The 19,216-nt window shown below is 41.2% G+C and overlaps 1 protein-coding gene across 3 annotated transcripts in view; it reads left to right on the plus strand.

The window, feature by feature from the left end:
* The window catches only part of CDK19 (cyclin dependent kinase 19), a 224,938-nt gene extending 207,205 nt beyond the window's left edge, over positions 1-17,733 (plus strand). For all 3 annotated transcript variants that reach the window (XM_083176902.1, XM_083176899.1, XM_083176900.1), the window contains one exon: positions 9,030-17,733. In XM_083176902.1, coding sequence (XP_083033028.1) covers positions 9,030-9,152 — 123 coding nt within the window. In that variant the 3' untranslated portion in view covers positions 9,153-17,733. The remainder of the gene's footprint in view (positions 1-9,029) is intronic.
* The last annotated feature ends 1,483 nt before the right edge of the window (positions 17,734-19,216 follow it).

Below are 19,216 nucleotides of genomic sequence, written 5' to 3' on the forward strand. Positions count from 1 at the left end.
TTTGCATGATGAGCTGAGTGGAACGGTACTAAACACGATACAGACAGATGTGTGCAGGGCTAACTAAGCTATGTGTGGCGTTCTAAACCTTTTTAACTATATATTATTTCGTGTAAGTGTGTTATTATGAATTTATGTGTGATAGTATGTCTACTCTTCTGGTCCACATTGTCACACATACTCGGGTATGGAAACTTTATTTGCGCAACTCTGCGAACCAAAATGGCGGCCATACTATCACAAAATGGCGTGTGTGTACCTAGACTTCCACAGTCCACCCTTTAACAGTAAATATAAAACTGTTACATTACAAAATATTTCACACGACACAACAGAAATTCATAATCCTAACAGAGAAATTCGGATACATGAAATAAACATATAAGGGGAGTAAACCATCTGCTCTCGGCCGATCCAGGATCATGGATAAACGATGGGCCGCATTTATCGAACAATCTACTCAGGGTCACGAAGGATAATGTACAATTTTGGGATAAAAATAAAAACAGGGGTGGTTACAACATATACACGTTCTTCAGATATGGCATCCTTTGGTAGGTATTGTTTGTGACAACAGACTCTTGAACTCTTTGTTGTCTCTCTTTTTGATATGCTTTTAAGTATGATGGTATTAAAACATCCGGTCCTGGGTAAGGTGTCAAGTTTATAGATTCTACCTTGACCTAAGCTGGGACGGGTAACACACTCTCAGAACTCTGTATCGTCCGTCCAATGCCTGGCAGCAGGGCGGCGGCGGTATCCTTGATTTGGAAGATGAGAACGGATAGTGGGGGGGGAAAGACAAGAATAGGACCCACAACAGTAGAGAAAACTGAGAAAGGAAAAATTTTGTTAGTGATCCTTTCAACCTGTTACCAGTGGGGTGTGTCACAGTCCCTTTTGTAGCTTGTACAGGTTGCTTGACCTTAGCTGCTCTCCAGTCCTCCCGAAATGGTGCCTCTTAGCGATTTCTTTCTTTCGCCCTCGAGTGTAAGGACCTTCTGGTTTTCAGTTCCTTTGGCAGTAGGACGACCGTACCCGAATCTCTCTCTCTGCGACTTTGTTATTGAGGTAGTGCTGGTCAACAAGATTTGGGGTGGTTCTTTCCAAAGGTCTATCAAGCAACCTGTTTATGGCAAAGCAAGGGAAACAACAACAACATCTCCTGGGTCATGGTTATGACAGTTCACAACAGGTGTCAACAAAGTCCTTTTGCTGCAGTTTTCCAGGTGTGGATACATCACTTGCATTTGTGGTCTAGGATCTCCTTGTGGGATTACCATAACCTGTGGCTGCCCGCCAAGCAATGTTTCGATGGGGACCAATGAGGTGGAGTTCTGAGAGTGATTTTACTACTACAAAAAGAGATTATGGGGGTGTACCATCAGTCCCTGAAGGTTAACACATGACTTAAACCTTTTATATATATTTTTGCATACTCAAGGGTGCTTCTGGGCTGCCATATCTATACACACAAACGTCAACACATACATGTATATATACATAAAAAAATAATAATAAATAACTATAATGCTTCTAGAGTGGACTGTGCAAAGCCAATTTTTGTATTACCTGCAGAGGATCCTGCTGGAGGAGGGATGTGGAGATGGCTCTGTGGGAACAGCCGTTGTAGTTTCTTTCCTCCAGACAAGTAAGGCATGATTCTGTCGTCTTACCTGTCTGTGGGCACACCAGTAATTTCGGACTAATTTTTTTTTTTTTTTTTTTTTCCACATACCTTCCCTGTCAAGACAAGTCAGGCCATGGGCTATCTCTGTCCTGACAGTTTGGCATGTTCTCAGAGTCACTAGTTTTCCTTGTCCATCTTTCTATTCCTGTCCACATCCCTTCGGCTTCCAGACTGCTTCTCCTGCAGGGGACACAAATCTTGTATTACTATGTGAATATACTGACATTTATAGGGGGAACACAAACATTATCCGCAGAGCGCATGGCTCACCCAGCTGCCTCGCCAGCATGTTCATTATCAAGTGACACTGAATCCTCATTGAGGATGTGGTTTTTACACTTGATAACAGCCACTCTGTCCGGCAGCTGTGTGACTGTCAGAAATCTTTTAAACTTACAACGCTTGCGCCACTGGAGTGCCAGCTACTGAAACAGAACATCTGAGGCGCCATAGGGCCTACGATCTTCTGTATTACCCCAACAAACATACTTGGAGTCGGCATGAATATTGGCTGTTTTTCTCTCAGCCCGCAGTACTACTAATGAGACTGCTGTTGCTGAGTGAGACGTCCAATGGGTTCAGCCTCTACTATGCCTTTTCCATCTATTACGGTATAGCCAGTGTACAATTTTCCCTCTCGGTGTTGTGGAAAGAATGAAAAAAATGAATTACCTCTTCCAATGGGTTGTTACCACCCTTTGGGGGCATGCTGCAAAGGTCTGATTCAAACATGCTATGCAATCATATTCTTCTCGGCTCCCCCTAAATTCCACTATTCCAGCAACCTCAGCACCACTCCACCCCTTGTGCCTTAGTGGGCACACCTGGTAAGAGTGTTGCTGGGTTTACAATACTACCCATTTTTACTGGTAACATCAATGCAGGTTCCCATTTAGTGAACTTGGCTGATGAATATTTTTCACATGTTTAGGCAGAATTTTAGGAGTGTCCAGACTATACGAGGAGCATAAACAGTTAAAACACACCCCAACACCACATTCTCAGTTTTGTTTACCAGTAGTGCTATGGCAACTACACTGTGTAGACAAATATGAAGTGCTTAAGTAATAGGGTTTAATTGTACACTGCAGTACGACATTGGTCAGGCTGGCATCACCAGGTTTCTTACGTCACTATATCTGCCGCCCCCTCAGCAGGTCTAATACTCTAAATCACATGGTCTCTTGTGTCAGTTTTACCCATGGCAAAAGGCTGTAATCAGGCCTGTTTCTCCTTCTTTATTGTCCACATCTGTCTGTGAAGACATGGGTATTGTGATTGCACCTATTTATATGTAAATGCGTTTTACAACCCTTTTCATTCTTTGTAGAAGGGAAATGCTTTGTGTATTACTTGGACTGCTTTTCACAAGATGGTGGCCGTGGTTGCCCTGGGTAACATTAGGAGTAATGCTTACAGTTATTGGGACTTTGTTCAAAATTTACTGAAAAATATCTATATTGTGACTACTCGCTTTACAGGGTACCGCATATTCACAATGGTATTTCTCTGCTGGGGGTGCGACAGATTCTTCGAACTGTTTTTCTATGATTTGTGGGTTTCTGGAACAGAAGGGTAGGGGAAGGAGAAAAAATTGGAAAAAGAGAGAGAGATAAACTCAAAAAGGGTAGAAGATATTTATGACAGTAATGTGTACATTTATTTTCAACAGAAACATTTTTCTTTTATTTTGAGGACGCCAGGATTTAGCACTATGGGGGAATTGGCTCTCAACTATTTGGTTCTTACCCTTTTCAACTCCTGTTCTGCTTCTTAAGCCCTCCCTTTCTTTCTGTTTCCCAGTGTGGTTGTGACTATGGGCTGTGTCTAGGGGTATTTAGCTAAAAGTTCTCTTTTGGGAACCTTGTTATTTCACTGGGTATTTTCCCAGCTCAACCTCAGGTTTCGAATGGTGAAGCTGTACTTTGGGGCGCTATACTTTCTGTTTTTAACAGGGTTTCTATTGAAGCTATGGTTGCCATTGATCCTGTGTCCTTCCCATCTTTAGTTCAAAGGGAACTCGGTATTTGTGCTGTAGTTTTTAGCTACCTTAGATGGATTTGACTCTATAACAGTGGAATACAACATTAGCCTCTGAGGACTGTCCAGCATATCTTGCACTTCTTGTGTAAGATTTCTAGTAATGTCCAGAGATACCCCATCAGGGGTGTAATAGATGACACATCCCATTTTGCATAGTAAATCTCTACCCAGGAGGTTTGTCGGGGCCGCTGCAGCCAACAGAAAAGAGTGTTTGGTATGCAGAGGCCCGATTGTAACCTCCGCTGGTTTCGTCAGTGGGTAATGTTGTATTTTTCCTGTTACCCCAATTTCTGCTACTGATTGCTTGGCACAACCTAGACCAGGAGGGAATGTTGTTAACGGGTTAGGTACAAAAAAAACTTTATTTTTTTAAACTATTCCACTTACCCATATCTGAGGCTCCTCCCTAAGGTATTGAATTAGTCTAACTGGTTGTAGGATGCAGGTATGACCTGCTTCCTATTGTCTGACCTGGGTTGCCCTTAGCACAGTGTCAGCCATAAGATGGGGAGGAGGCAAGTTGCGTGACCTGTCTGTCTCCTCCCATTGTCTAGGGGCTGGGTATCTCCGTGTCTCACCTTTGTGAGATTCCCATTCTCGCTTATGTGTCTTGATAACTCCTGGGGTTTCCTGACCTACAATGAGCTGAGTAATGACCTTCCCTATTGCAGTTGTAACAGATAATTGGCTTTCTACCTGTGTCCCTGGTGTTTCGTTGGTAGGCAGCTTTGTTTGGGGCATTAGTAAGGGCTTGGATGCTAACCATCATCAGTTTGTCAGTTTGCAGTTCCCTGTGCTTCTTAATGTTGCGGTCGTGGTCCACAGCAGATTCCCGTAGGGCGTCTACTGTCATTCCACGCCAATTTGGAAAGGAAGTTTGGACTCTGGCTCTCAGGTTTTCGTTAAGCCCTTCCACCAGCACAGACACAATCAGCTCCCTCAAGTGGGGGTCGTCCTTAGGTTTATAGACACCAGTGTATTTTGATACCGCCATCAAACTCCGGTTGAAATATTCGCTAGCTACTTCACCATCTTTTTGTTTGATAGTGAATATCTTGCTATATTCCACTGCTGCAGGAAAATACACTCCCAACTGTAAGTTGATTTGGCGTATATTTTCCTGGTTGATGTCATCATTTATCTCCTTGTCCACTTTCAATCCACTATCCTGAATGAATTTCAGGATGTCAATGTGAGTGGGGAGACAGGCCCTCAACATGATTCTCCAATCCTTGTTGGTGGGCTCATCAGAGTTTCCCAGATCCCTTACAAATTTCCGGCACAGAGCCAGATTTTTCCTAGGATCAGGGAAATCTGTAATGATGGACCGCAGCTCTAACCGTGTCCATGGGTTTAGCATGGTCATCTTTCTGGTAGGTATCACACCCTCTCTGTCTGCCTTACCATAGGGAACCTCCAGTGTGCGTACAGGGTATGTTTGTACCACCTCTGCATTACTGGGACCTGCTTGGGAGTCGTCTGTGTCTGTGCTGTGTAGTGCATCCTTACCTGAGTCCACTTCTATGCCGTTGGCACCAGCTGCCTCCTCCTCCTGTGCTGGAGCCCCAGCAGTGGGTTGAGCTTTACCCTCAAGCATATTAAGTGCATGGGAGACGGCCAGTGCCAACAGCTGCTCGTTTTCCTCTCGGGTTTCCTTATAAGGGGATAAAACAGGATACAAGTTAGTAACTGTTGCATTATTACTTAGGTCTTTCTTATGAGACATTAACCCCTTCGGCACATATGGGGGTGGGGGAGCTGATTCTATTGCGGCAACGGTTGCATTTTTATTGTGGCTGATTGTGTCCGGTATTGCCAGACCTTTGATTCCCCATTGTTCCTGTCCTTCCTTCTGCCACAATTTAAGAATATCTATATGCTTCACTCTCTCCTTACGACTGGAGAGTAGGCATATTTCATCTTTTACTGCCGATAAGATTTCTGGATCGAAGCTACCAACACTGGGAAATTCTAACTTGCTGCCTTGTGTCATTTTTCTCCATTTATTTTGGTAAACAACTGCGAGTTCACCGTGCTTCTTGCACATAATAAAAGCAGCCGATCCTCTTGGCCGGCTTGCTTCCTCCCTATCCTGCACGTTATCACAGCGTGACCCGTTATTACCCATAGTTACAGGAATAAACGTTCACAGCTTAATAGATAATCGGTGGGTTATTAATTATCTGAGAGCTCCCCAAACACTCACTTCTCCACACAGCGACACTTCGACGCAATCAAGCGAAGAGCCCACAATGCGAGGTATGATACTCAATCACCAAGCTCTCAACTAGCAGCGAACTTCTAGCCAACTTGCTTGATGCGGCACAATTTTTCCAGGGTATAACAAACTTGCTTTCCTATACCCCCAAAAATCGGATTTCTAAAGTAGCTAATCGGAAACAAGTGCGTTCCGATATATCTTCTTGTACCCTCCTAGCGGAATTAATTCCACTGAAGGGGCAGTTCCTATGGGCACGTCGTCACGTGAACCCGGGTCCTAACTGGACTGTCCTACACTGGACTACACTGCGCTGAGTCGTGCCGTCACACACCCGTTCGCCTCAGTTATTTTTCACACTGGGCGCTAGTTACACCTTGGTCTTATGCTAATTTGTGAAATATTTCTGTACAGAAAATTTTCCCAGGCTGGTAGCTTTTCACTAGATTCTTATGCAGGTATAAATCCCTTATAATAAACTATAGGAATCTATTAAAATAATGCTTGAGTTGCTTGCTTATGAGAAAATGAACAAAAAGAAAACCTTATTTTCTTTTCTTAATCACCGCTTCATTCGCAGTATATTACTATACTGTTTAAATAAAGCTAGTGGTTTAAATACTGTTCACTTCTTCCTATGTGTGCTGCGTGTGCAGTACCAATGAACAGCCACGTGTGTACGTGCGCTTGTTCACAGGCCGCCGATGAATCGGCCACCCACGTGTTCTATAGTGTATTTGCAAGGTTGCGCTCGGGTTTCGATATACGCAGTAATTGCGCCTAAATGTGGAATAAATCCCTTAACTCTGTCCGAGAGTTACGTATCAAGATGCGAAATAAATCCCGCACTTAATCCGTAAACCACGTACAAAGATGCGAAACTTTCCCGATGTGGGCACGTGCGCGCGCACCTTGCGTAATACACAATAGACGCTTTACGTTACTGCAAAAAGGCCCAGGACTTGTCGCCACGTGGCGGAGTCCCTGTTTTTGCGGTAGCTAACAATAAACAATTATAGTTTTTGCACAGAGGGGATCCTCTATGTACTATAATAAACACAGATTCCACGTGTGCGAACCTTATCGCACGTGGTACATATACTGTAATAAACAAGCAACCTAAGACACTATACCCCGTTAAACTACTTGTGGCAGGCAGAAGTACAGTTTACTAAACACTTAGGTATGATATACTTTAAAACACGTGGCTTTCACCTATTGTACTCCGGGTTCAGCGCTAGCACTTCCCGAACCCCGCACCGCCGCGGACCTGGCCTATCCAGCAATGGATAATACTTCCACCCTTTTGCTGGTATAGGTCGGGTCGCACGCCTGGTACTGAGTTCTGGAATGTGGAGCGGACGGACGTGCCCCCAATTGTTAATGGTGATTAAACTATGACCAGAGATACAATATGTGAAAAGCGCAGGTTACGTAATGTGTCCGTAACCTGCTTACCCTTTATACCTAACTGCGTGCGAACAAAACGCAGCGCAGCGTACAGTCTATTGTATGTTATACACCAAGAACCGATACCTTAATAAGAGATCCTTTCGCAGGACTTGTCTCCAATTGTGCGAATATACCTTAAAGGACAGATTCCGCAATGTAAGGACAGAGTCCTTAATGTACCTTATCGCTATTATGCGAATAACTAGACACGACCACGGAATAGAAATAAGGAGGTTAGAACTCCATAAAGAGATTGTATTAAAGTCCCTAATGGACAAAAGGGGGTTACAGAATTAAGAATAAACAGGTATAACAAGTGATACAATACAATAACAATGAATACTAAACACTCTCTTCTAAGGGGAAAGAATACAAATACAAGACACAATCAGCCAACAATACTACAAGGATAAATACCGTGATAAAAATGCAACCGTTTACCGTGGTCATCTAGTATGCGAAGCGCAGTCCGGTCAGAGCTCACTATCGTTCAGGAATGAGCGATAGTCCGGTAGGAAGGTCCAGGGAAGGTAGTTGTGCCGAAGAGACCCTGGCTGCTCTGGGTCGCCTATCTTATAGGGTCAGAAGGGGGAGGTCAAAAGGCCATTCTCATTGGCCAGAGATCATATGTCCGGTCCACTGTGATTGGAGGTTAGACGCTGTACCTGGTCTGACCAGGTGCAGGGGAGTGAACTTTAAGAGTCCTTTGTTTGGTGGTTTCGGCGTCAGCAAGGATAAGAACCGGTTTGAGCTAGTTTCCTTTGTTAACTACTTACAACAGAAACTGTCTCTGGGATATGGATTATGTCCATAACTATCGGACAGTGTACATTGCGAAATATTCGCAATGACCGGAATACTTTGCATGATGAGCTGAGTGGAACGGTACTAAACACGATACAGACAGATGTGTGCAGGGCTAACTAAGCTATGTGTGGCGTTCTAAACCTTTTTAACTATATATTATTTCGTGTAAGTGTGTTATTATGAATTTATGTGTGATAGTATGTCTACTCTTCTGGTCCACATTGTCACACATACTCGGGTATGGAAACTTTATTTGCGCAACTCTGCGAACCAAAATGGCGGCCATACTATCACAAAATGGCGTGTGTGTACCTAGACTTCCACACTCTATATAAACCTATTAAAGGGCTAGATGATGTCATACTAATTTCTCAAAACTCACATACCTCACAATGGTGCCCCCAACTCCAATTACGCCACATAGTAGTGCCTCTTATTTATATAACACGACAAACTAGTGCATAACAATTCATGTTATGTCACACAGTAGTGCCACTTATTCACATAACGCCACACTAGTGTGCCCACATAGGTTAGATTCTTTAATTGTCGTGGGCACTGGACTTTGGCCACAGGCAGGACTGGTGAAGTCTGTACACAGTCTTAATACACACTAAAGATATGTGTGTCTGCAATGACAGGTATGGAACTTGAATAGTGGGCAGCAGCTAGGAATCCAGATGACATGTAGTGAAGGAAGATGGCTAGGTATAGCAGAATATTTGGCGCAATTTGATGATAGGTGTATTTGGACTTATCTGTTAATATAAATACTTGTATGTGTTTATACTAATATTTGTACATTTCTTTCCCTTAAAGCACTCTACGTCACGTCTGGGTTACCAAAGCAACGTTCAGGGAACTTCTCAGCCCCAGAATACTTTGGGCTACTCCACGACATCTCAACAGAGTTCACAATACCATCAGTCTCACAGGTACTAGGAAAGTGCGCCGTAGAAAGAAAAATCTACACACCACAAATGCTCCAGTTGGAAGAACCCAAGTTATTTTCATGCAGGATGCAGGAAGAACAATGTATCTGTGGGTTCTTCAGAACTTCAACTGTGTTCCTTGTCTGTAGATGTCATCAAGGGTTTGGAGAACCTCTGTCATTCTTAAACTCCTTAAACCTTTCTCTGTTGCAGTCACATTGGTCAGACTATGTGATCTGATGCCAGCACTTATATTATTTTTTTTATTTTTAAAGGAAATATTCATTGTGCAGCTTTTCCATGCCGTAGCAGTGAAAGTTATTTATCAGGCTGCTGAATGGAACAATACATTGTATAAAGATAACCGCAAGCTTTCTAGCTGTGTATACTTTTTTATAAGTGAAAAAATGAGACAAAGCAAAACACAAATGCACCTTTTAAACACTGTGTTCTGTTCACAGAGCATTGCAGTTTTACATATGGATGTCAAGAACAGGAACTTTTACTGTTCCAAATTTCCTATCTTGCTTTTATTTTTTTTAATTAACAGAATTATATAAAAAAAAAGAAACAAAAAAAAATATCAATGAGCCTGCATCAGGAAAGATGATATAAATGCAAGATCCAACTCAGGAGTGGCTGAAGTAAATTAAACTGTAGTACAATTTATCTGTACAAAACTCAACCATTAACCTATTCATAGAAAATGTACGCATGAACCTCAGCTTACAGCATTGCCAGCTATTTGGTCATTCTTTCAGTGCAAGAAGTCTTGAGTGTGCATCATCCAAAGAGGTTACCTATAACGCAAGATGTAGGGAAATTCTGAAATGTAATCCCTAGAACAGTGGTTCCCAAACTGTGTGCCATGGCATCCTTGGGTGCCTTGGAGCGCATTAAGGGGTGCCCTGGGTTGTTGGTCCAGGACCAGTTCAAATAATTTATGGTAATTGCCATAGTCAAAACTAGTGCATGTGGCATTCAATCATGAAATATGTGGACAAGCAGAAGTGAATCCTATCCTTCACCATGTAAATGAAGGGTGAGATATAAACACAATTTACTTAATAAAAAATGATTTTTTTAATTCACACAATAAAAAACTTTTGGTCTGATACTCTAGGGTGCCATGATTTAAAAATAGTTTGGGAACCAATGGCCTAGAAGTTGACATAGTAACAATATTTGCATTATGTATTTAAATTAATGTGTTATCAGTTTGTTATGTCAAAGTCTGTTTTTGAGCTCCTAAATACCTTAATTCCTTTCCCCATTAAGATTAATTTGTTTTCGTAAAATATGTCATGAACATCAAATACAGGGTTCTTAAAGTGTACCTGACTTAAACTCATACGAGGGAACCATTTGATATTCTGAACCATTTTTATTTGGTTTCCTATAAATTGGCTATCTCTAGTAATATCACTCAACCAGGAGACATTATGTACCTCATGCCTTAACGATTTCATTTGTTTCTAAACTTGTAAGCTATATGTTAATTCAGCCCACAAAATAGCTGCTTACACTATTAGTAGATCAGAAAGGCGTATCCAAAAGTTAGTATAGCATAAAATAAAAAGGCAAGCCATGAAGATTACAGGACATCCAGGGGGAGATTTATCAAATTGTGGAGAGAGAAATAATTACCAGCCAATTGGCTCCTACCATTTTACAGGCTGTGCTTAAAAAAAATAGTTGGAAGTTGTTTGAATGGTACTTTATCTCCAAGAATTGATAACTCCCTTCCCCCTGCAACAACATGCACATTGTCTATAATGAAAAAGGAAAAATGGCTCATTTAAAATAATTTAGATTCTTGTGTGTCAAGTATCAGAATGGCACTTGTTGTTTACATACTTTCATTTTCTGCTGGTTGTCTACAACAAATCATTCAGTCACTTCTGCTAAAGCACAGCCAAGCAGATTCAAATATTGGTTCTTTGCTCTTTTCCCAGCTGTAGTTGTATGGGTTTTTTTTTTTACACCTATTTATGTTTCCATATTTAATTTGTATTACATTTTCTTTTTTTGCAAAGTACCATAAAATTTCATTTTCTCTGGATAAAATATACACATTTGTTATAAGAACTTTGTAAAGTTATGTAAAACTGTATATTTATCATAATAACTTAACCATAACTTGAATTTGAATTGTCCCCAGACTGGGAAATTTGCACTGATGTTTCGCAGTTGTCTTGTCCAGTTTTCTTATGAGATGCATTAGTTAGTATCATTCCACATACCCCCTTTATTGGTAGAATTCTTAGCTGTAGCACTGTAATCAATTCTTAACTATTGCGTGACAGGAATTTTATGTTAACTTAAATTTATAAACTAAAATACACAGATATTGGTCTCTTTTTGCTAGTAATTCGACTGTGCATGGGATCGGAATCTGAGCTAAATATATGTATCCCCTATAGAAGTAATTGTTAAGCCTTAGGATCACTTGCCCCAATGGTAGGGGTTTGCAAATGCGCAGTTCAACCGCAACTGTGAAGGTCCGCGATTAGTTACACACTCACAAGGACGTTCGCAGTGTGGAGGGAGGGAAAGGGGTGGTGGCGCCACTGGGCTATGGGAAATAAGGATGTCAATCCTGGGGCATTTTTTCAATCCCTGGATTGCCATACCTAAAAAAAAAAAAGACATGCCCCTTCGCCCCCACACTGGTTACCCCGCAGATTTACTTACATGGGTGGCTGGGAGCGGGGCAGAGAGCAGAGGTACTAAGGTCCGGTACCTCCAGGCGGATGGCGTCAGCAGCATCAGCATGGCAGGAGGTACGGCCGGGAGCAGGGAAGTGACACTGCGGCTGGGAGCGGGGATGTGACAGTGCGGCCTGCGCAGTGTGATAGTTATAGGTCACACTGCTCAGCCCGCATGCCAGGGTCGCATACAGCCGGGCAGCATCTGAGTGGGTGCTCAGACACTTTCCAGCATTCTAATCCCGAAATCTCAGGATTGGATACTCCAATCCTGGGATTGGGCCAAATCCCAGGATTTTTTATGAGTGTCCCCATGAAAAGCTGCCGTTCCCATGGGTACGCTGGTGGGCCGGTGACTGTCTTCATCCCGGTATACACAAATAAAAGTCAGTGGAGACTGACTTTTATTTGCAAGGCAGGAGAAATCCTTCGATAGTCGGTAACCATCAATTGATTGCTCCTGCTGCGGCATGCGAGGAGGGGATGTGTATTCATTATGAAGCAGCAGCAGGGGGGCTGTTCGGCGAGGCGGCGAGCTCCGCAGCTTACCGAGCTAATTAGAATCACCCCCTTAGTTATATGTAAACAAATGAATTAGTAGCTCTCCCATTTTCCTGCATATTATTTATTATATTTCATATCTCTGATAATGAAAATTGTGAACAAATTGAAGATTTTTTTTTTCTTGCAGTAAAATATTGTAGATGTTTTAAAGATCATTTATGAATGACAGAATAGGCAGATTGCACATTCATATTATATGTAATTCTGTTTGTGTAAAGGTGCCTAATTGTCCTTCTAATGCAAAAATCACATAGCAAGCAAGTCTCATATAGCAAGCAAGTAAAAATGTCACTTAATTTAGTATTTTGGACCATCCACTTTATTCATGGTAAACGTTTCCATTTTTAACCTAAAATACAGCTCAGTTTTGCCTCATGTTCTGTACGTCTTAAATTTACCTTGAAATAGTGAATGACTAATGTAACTCTATTGCTTGTTTTACAGTATCACATGCTTTTCCAGTATGAAGTGCAAAGATTCTTTAGGAAAATACCATAAAGGCTTAAGTACCTGTAGTATAAAAAGAAGTACAAAATAAAAGTGATTTTGGGGGTGACAAAATGCTCTCACTTCCTAAGCAGGAACACAAAATGACCTTCTGTCCTTATACCAGGGTTGCCAACCCTCCCGGAATGGCCGGGAGGGTCCTGAAAATTGGGTCACCCCCCCAGCCCCCCGGAAAGGTGGGCAACCCTCCCCCCACTCCCCCCTGATTGCGGCTTCCCCCCCTGACCGCGGCATTTAAATTACCTTATCTGCAGATCTCCGGGGAGGGGGCAGGGCTAAAGTGTCATAATCGCGTCATTAAGCCCCGCCCCCTCCACGGAGATAGGCAAATTGAGTAAATTTCCTTCGTGGGGTGGGGCTTAAGGATGTCACGTTTAAGCCCCGCCTCCCGAACGCCTGCTGAAAGTCTCCTCTCCGGGCTTCTCCCGGAGAGGAGCTTTTAAAAGTCGGCAACCCTGCCTTATACCTGATTTACACAATGTTATGCCTCAGAGCATAATCTCATTTTTGTATGAAAAGGTGAATTTACTGTATGACAAGTAAAATAAAAGTAATGATGTGCTGTTTGTCACACATATAACATTTAAAACATAAAACACATGGCCGATGTTATCATTTAGTGCTCTTCCAAAAATGCTGCAATATTAAAATTATGATGTCAGTCTTCTGCTTTGGCTAGTGCAAGTGCATTCTGTATTCCATAGAGGGTTTATACCATAATATTTTGGAAACAGAATGCCATTTTATTAACCAAAGCAGAAGGGTACTTCTATGTTAGTTGGGCGCCCACTAAGCTATTTGCTTAGTCTTACGTGTCCCCTCGAGGGACTCGCTACGCTTGCCACGCTTCGGGCTCGGTGGCTTGCTGCACTCACCACACTGTATACATTCAACTCCATGCCAACATGGATAGTGGGGGTATGAGCGTACTAATTATAGTGGGCGCCCAACTAACATATAAGTACCAGCAGAAGACTGACATAATAGTTGGGATTACAAAATAATTGAATCCCAGATAATAGTTGGGATGTAAATAAGTTTGAGACAGAACACGTGCGAGAAGCTTGCTCATTTCTGACATATTTTTAAAGGGGCAATCATTCACAGGCCAAAAACCATTCCTTGTAAATGAATACCCCTTTAAATAAAAAGTCAGATATCGTCTGGAATCCCGCACATCCGGTGATCTTGGACTCCATTATATCCTGCCCAAATGAGTTATTTTATTAAGCACTTTTTGGGGATCTGTGGAAGTTATACACTACACTACGACTTTTTATTGAATGATGGCAATTGCTTATTCGGGATACGGTCGTTACGTCGACACTATCAAGGTGGATATACATTAGGTCAACCAATAAAGGTCTTAGGTTGACACATGAAATAGATTGTCATAACTAAGGTTGACGGGGTCAAACGGTCGACACAAACATTAGGTCGGCAATAGGAAGGTCGACAGTCAAAAGGTCGACATGAGTTTTTCACTTTTTTTGTATTTCATACCCTACCACCCACTAGGGCATGGAGAAAAAAATATATTAGTGTGCAGAGTGCAGCGAGGCACCGTGCCCGAAGCATTGCGAGACATGCGAGGGGATGCGGTACACTGATACGGTGTCCATGTCGACTTATGTCGAAATTCGGGACAAAAAAAGTGAAAAACTTATGTCGACCGTCCAACCCTGTCGACCTTAGCCTTGACGACCTATTGTATGTGTCCCTGTCAACCTATTGTATGTCGACCTTCGTAGTGTGTTTTATGTGTTAAATGTTATACAGTATGTGTGATAAATAATATCATTGTATAATTCTAGTTGCAGTTTGTCACAATACTGCACCGTCTTACGCACCCGATTACTTTCTACTTTAATGGGCAGTGTAGTTTTGGATTATCCTACAGGACCTTTAATGTTAAAATTAATTAAATAAAATTGTTCTCAATAAGATTCAACTAGACAATTCCAATTGGGTCGTTTCTGTAGTACTGTATGTTAGAATGCATAGAAATATCCTGTAAGGTATTTGTACTAAAAGGTTATATTTAACTAACTGAGTCCATTGTGAGATTTCATCCTATGTATTACCTCAGCATCAAGACCGAATGCTAGAAAATAAATCTTATGCTTTCACAAATACTACACACATTCATATCTCCTATAGACTTGCGCTTCTTCTTTGTTCTGTTTGTCCGATATTAAGTCGTGGTTCCCATATCATAATAATGTAGCTCACACTGGGGCTGATGTATTAAGCCTGGTGAAGAGATAAAGTAGAAATATAGAAACAGATGATAATGCACCAGCCAATCAATGACAGTTAGGAGTTGATTGGCTGGTGCGTTATCACCTTCTACTTTATCTATTTACCAGGCTTAATGCATCTGCTCCACTGTCCGCAATCCTCAGAGAAGTGAAAGTTTATCAACCTTGTTTATGCAGAAAGTCTTTTTAGAGAACTGTACAACCAAGAGGTATCAATATGGCTGACAATATGTATGTCAACAGTCAATAGGTTGACATGCACATGGTCAACATGAGTTTTTGGAGATTTTTTTCACTTTCTCATACTTACTGTACCATCCACGTGGACTATGATTGGGAATGGTAAAGTGTGCCAAATTCACCGGTAGCAGAGGAAGTCACATGGCCTGCTGCATGGCCAGCAAGGCGATACATTATTTGGGGGTCCATATCCTGACATTGACACAAAAAAACATGTGAAAAACTCATATTGACCTATTGTCAACCTTGGGCATGTTGATCTAATGACTTTCTACCTACACATTGTCTTGGAGCTATACCACACCCCAACCAAGAGTGAATAAGCACTGGTAAGTGTATTACTAAAATAAATGAATAAAATAATATATGTATACAACTTCTTCACTTCACTGCAGAGCTTATAAACTACATCTTACTATTTCATTGGCAAAATATATTTTCTGGTAAATATTGTTGCAGTTCTTGATAAGAGAAAATGCATATTAAATATTTATTTTACTAATATAAATCTGAAGAATTTAATATGCCCAATAAGTTAAAATAAATCAAAATTATGGACCATGGTACGTGATATAATCTAGAAAAAAATGGACTTTGTAGAAACGTATTGCCGTTTAAAGAATTGAATTATTCTGCCTTGTTACAGATAATGGGAGGTATAGAGAGGAGAGCGCTTTCAGCTGACGTACAATGCTTCCATTTGGTAACAGCAGTGTCCTAGCTCAGTTCCTCTTAAGCAACAGGGCAAAGTCATTCATATACAGTGGGTTAATGTGTGCTTAGTTTTTGTTTGCTATGTTATGTAAATAGTAAAGTACATATGACATTGGGATAACATTCATGGGATCAAAGCACATGGTAAGTGCTTACACTCATTATAGAAGATAAAGCTTACTATATTCACAGTGCAAGCAAAATCCCCCCCCCCCCCCCCGCAAACAGCAGGTATGCCTGCAAAGTAGATTTACATCCATCATTATAATACAAAACGTAGAGATAGCAGTTACTTACATTTGCAACATTTAGCAAGCCACCCGCCATGTCAATGCGTCTCTGCTATGGTGGTCGTAGGTCGTACACTACATGATAACAGCACCTACTTTGGGCTATACATTTATGTATTTTGGAAATGGGAGCTAACTTATCTGGAGGCCCCCATGACCCTCCAATATGGCACTGCAAGGAATATTAGGAGCAAAGCAGATGTAGCAATGAGCAGGGCTGCCAATAGGGGGGTGCTGTGGGTACAGCTGGCCCAGCCCGGCAGCTCATTTTGCCCACTGCAATCCCTCCGAGTGCCTCCGCTGCACTGAACAAAGCAGATCCCGGAGCACAGGCTTATTCAACCCAGCACGCCGGCGGCCAATTAAAATGCTTCACTGGCTTTTGAGCCAATCAGAGCATCTGCCAGTATGCAAGCTCTGATATCACACCAGCCAGTGCTGCATTTTAATTGGCCACCAGCATCCTGAGTTGAAGAAGCCTGCTCTCCGGGACCTCTTGGCTGAAGCTCAGCGGAAGAGGAGATGGGGGAGCAGATGCCGGGTTACTGTAAGTCACATGAGGAGTGGAGGGGGGCGGACTGGAAATGAGTCCCAGGCCCCAAAATTCCTGATGGCTAGATTACCGCATTAATCCAGTGAGAGGCTATAAAAAGCAATTCTATTTAAAATACTTTTCCATGGTGTCACTAATTAACATACTGTATTCTAGTGACTGCTGTACCTGAAGGCAGACCCAGGTTACAAATATATAAGGGGGAAAAAAATTCAATATATTAAAAATTTTAATAAAAAAAAAATGCAGCAATAACTACATCAAACCTTAAAGAATGAAAAGCAAAATGCATAAATCCCTCAATCAATTGCATTGTTTCAAGAATGATAAACACAACTTTTTTTTACTATGTTTTCATTTTTTTATATAATTTAATGTATGATTCCTGATGTCATATGGGTTATCTTTGTTCTTTAAAACTAGCCCTAGTATTTTTCCATCTAGCCCTAGTTTTTTCCCCAACATAGCAGACATTGGTGCACATTACATATACCGTGCTGTTTATTATTGACATTAAAAAAGTCTAAAAATAATTGTGTCAACATGACTTCTAACATGGTAAAGAGGTCCAGATGGTTGTTTCATTGTACTGTATATCCATGGCTAGTTCCTTTCAATTGTGTATCATTCATATAAGCCATGCACGTGTTACTCACCTGTTTATGAAACTTATTCCATCTGCTTCCTATCTGAAAAATGTGTTTCCTATTTATCAAATAACCTTTGTGTTTATTTTGCTAAATTTGTTTATCCATTCACAAAAGTGTGTGCCGTGCAGTGTGGCAAGCCTTGTATATTTGTGATATCTCATGGTTGTGTGTACATCATTGCTTCCTTTCCTCATAGTCTCCTACCAAAACATGCCCAATCTAAATGTAAGCTGGAGAGGTGAAACATGCAATTTATTATACGGCATTATACCTGTACAAATGTGGCATGCCCTGCCTGCCATGCCAACTTCTAGTTGTAGTTCTGCTTGAACACTGTATACATTTGGGTCAAAACTGTTGGAAGCACTTGAATTTATGGGAGCGTCACTTTTTTCACCCCCGGGGGGGTTATTATATTGCAGTGATAACAAATGATTTTGCTCCAACTTATCATTGATACTTTGTTGGAACAACAGCTGCCATAAGAGCCTGACCTAGCAAAGCAGGTCTGTAGTAAACTAAGAGTAATCACTACTACGGAGTGCCAGATATGATTCTGCTCCTGGGCAACCAGCTCAACAGAGATACAATGGAAGGGAAGAGTTTGTTGGCTGCCAAGGAGTTTCAGAATAGAGACAGAACAGTTAAAGCCATCTTCAGATCAATAAGTTCCTGATTATCCTAATTAAATTGAAAGCTACATAATGTGTCCACCTTTCTGAACCTTTATATATTTATAAATAATGCTTTTGTTAAAATAAAAATGAACCCAAAATATGAAATGCATTTCTGTTATAGCAACTGTTTGCCTTTTTGCAAATATACTGTATGACACACAGTTGGCGCACATTAATATCACAACGGAATATTGTTTAATCGCATTCATCTTTAATATAAAATATCACAAGCAAGGTGTCCTCATAGGATATTTGAAATGCATCTCAGGTATCTTAAGATGTTTTTAAGTGATCTATATTTCCAGCAAATAACTATTCTCTTATATCTGCATGAAGCATGCATTGCATAATTTGTGCTACTTCTATATTTACATCACTTGTGAACATGGTACTATTAATTTATGCAACACATAATATAGATGTCTATTGCTGTGGGATTCTTAAAAACTGGACCCCACAGTCAATCAAGTTTTGTAACTGATAAATATGTAAGGAAATGTAAATAGTTGTCTTAATGCAAATTTACTTGTCATAGGTTAAATATATATTACTGACCAAATATTTCATTGTTTTTTATTGGAAAGTATGGAGTGTGTTTTCTCCATAGGTTTTGTAGTGAATGGCTGTAAAATATGTTAAAATATTTTCCATGCAATACTAATTACTGCATTTTGTATCATTTGTGCATCAGATAAACATTATGTACTGTGTAGGTCAGTATAACAAAATTTACCATCATTCGTTCAACTATCTACTATTCTCGCTACTTATGTAGTGTTCATTCTAGCACCCGCTATCTTTGAGAACCCATGCAGTTACTCTTCCCTGCCTGGGGTGTCGCTGTCTGCTGTGGTGTTTCTAGCACAGGTCTGGCTTGCATATCAGGGCTGATATACAGACCACACTGTGC

Source organism: Crinia signifera, chromosome 3 (assembly GCF_055691185.1).
Source record: "Crinia signifera chromosome 3, ASM5569118v1, whole genome shotgun sequence".
Lineage (NCBI taxonomy): Eukaryota > Metazoa > Chordata > Amphibia > Anura > Myobatrachidae > Crinia > Crinia signifera.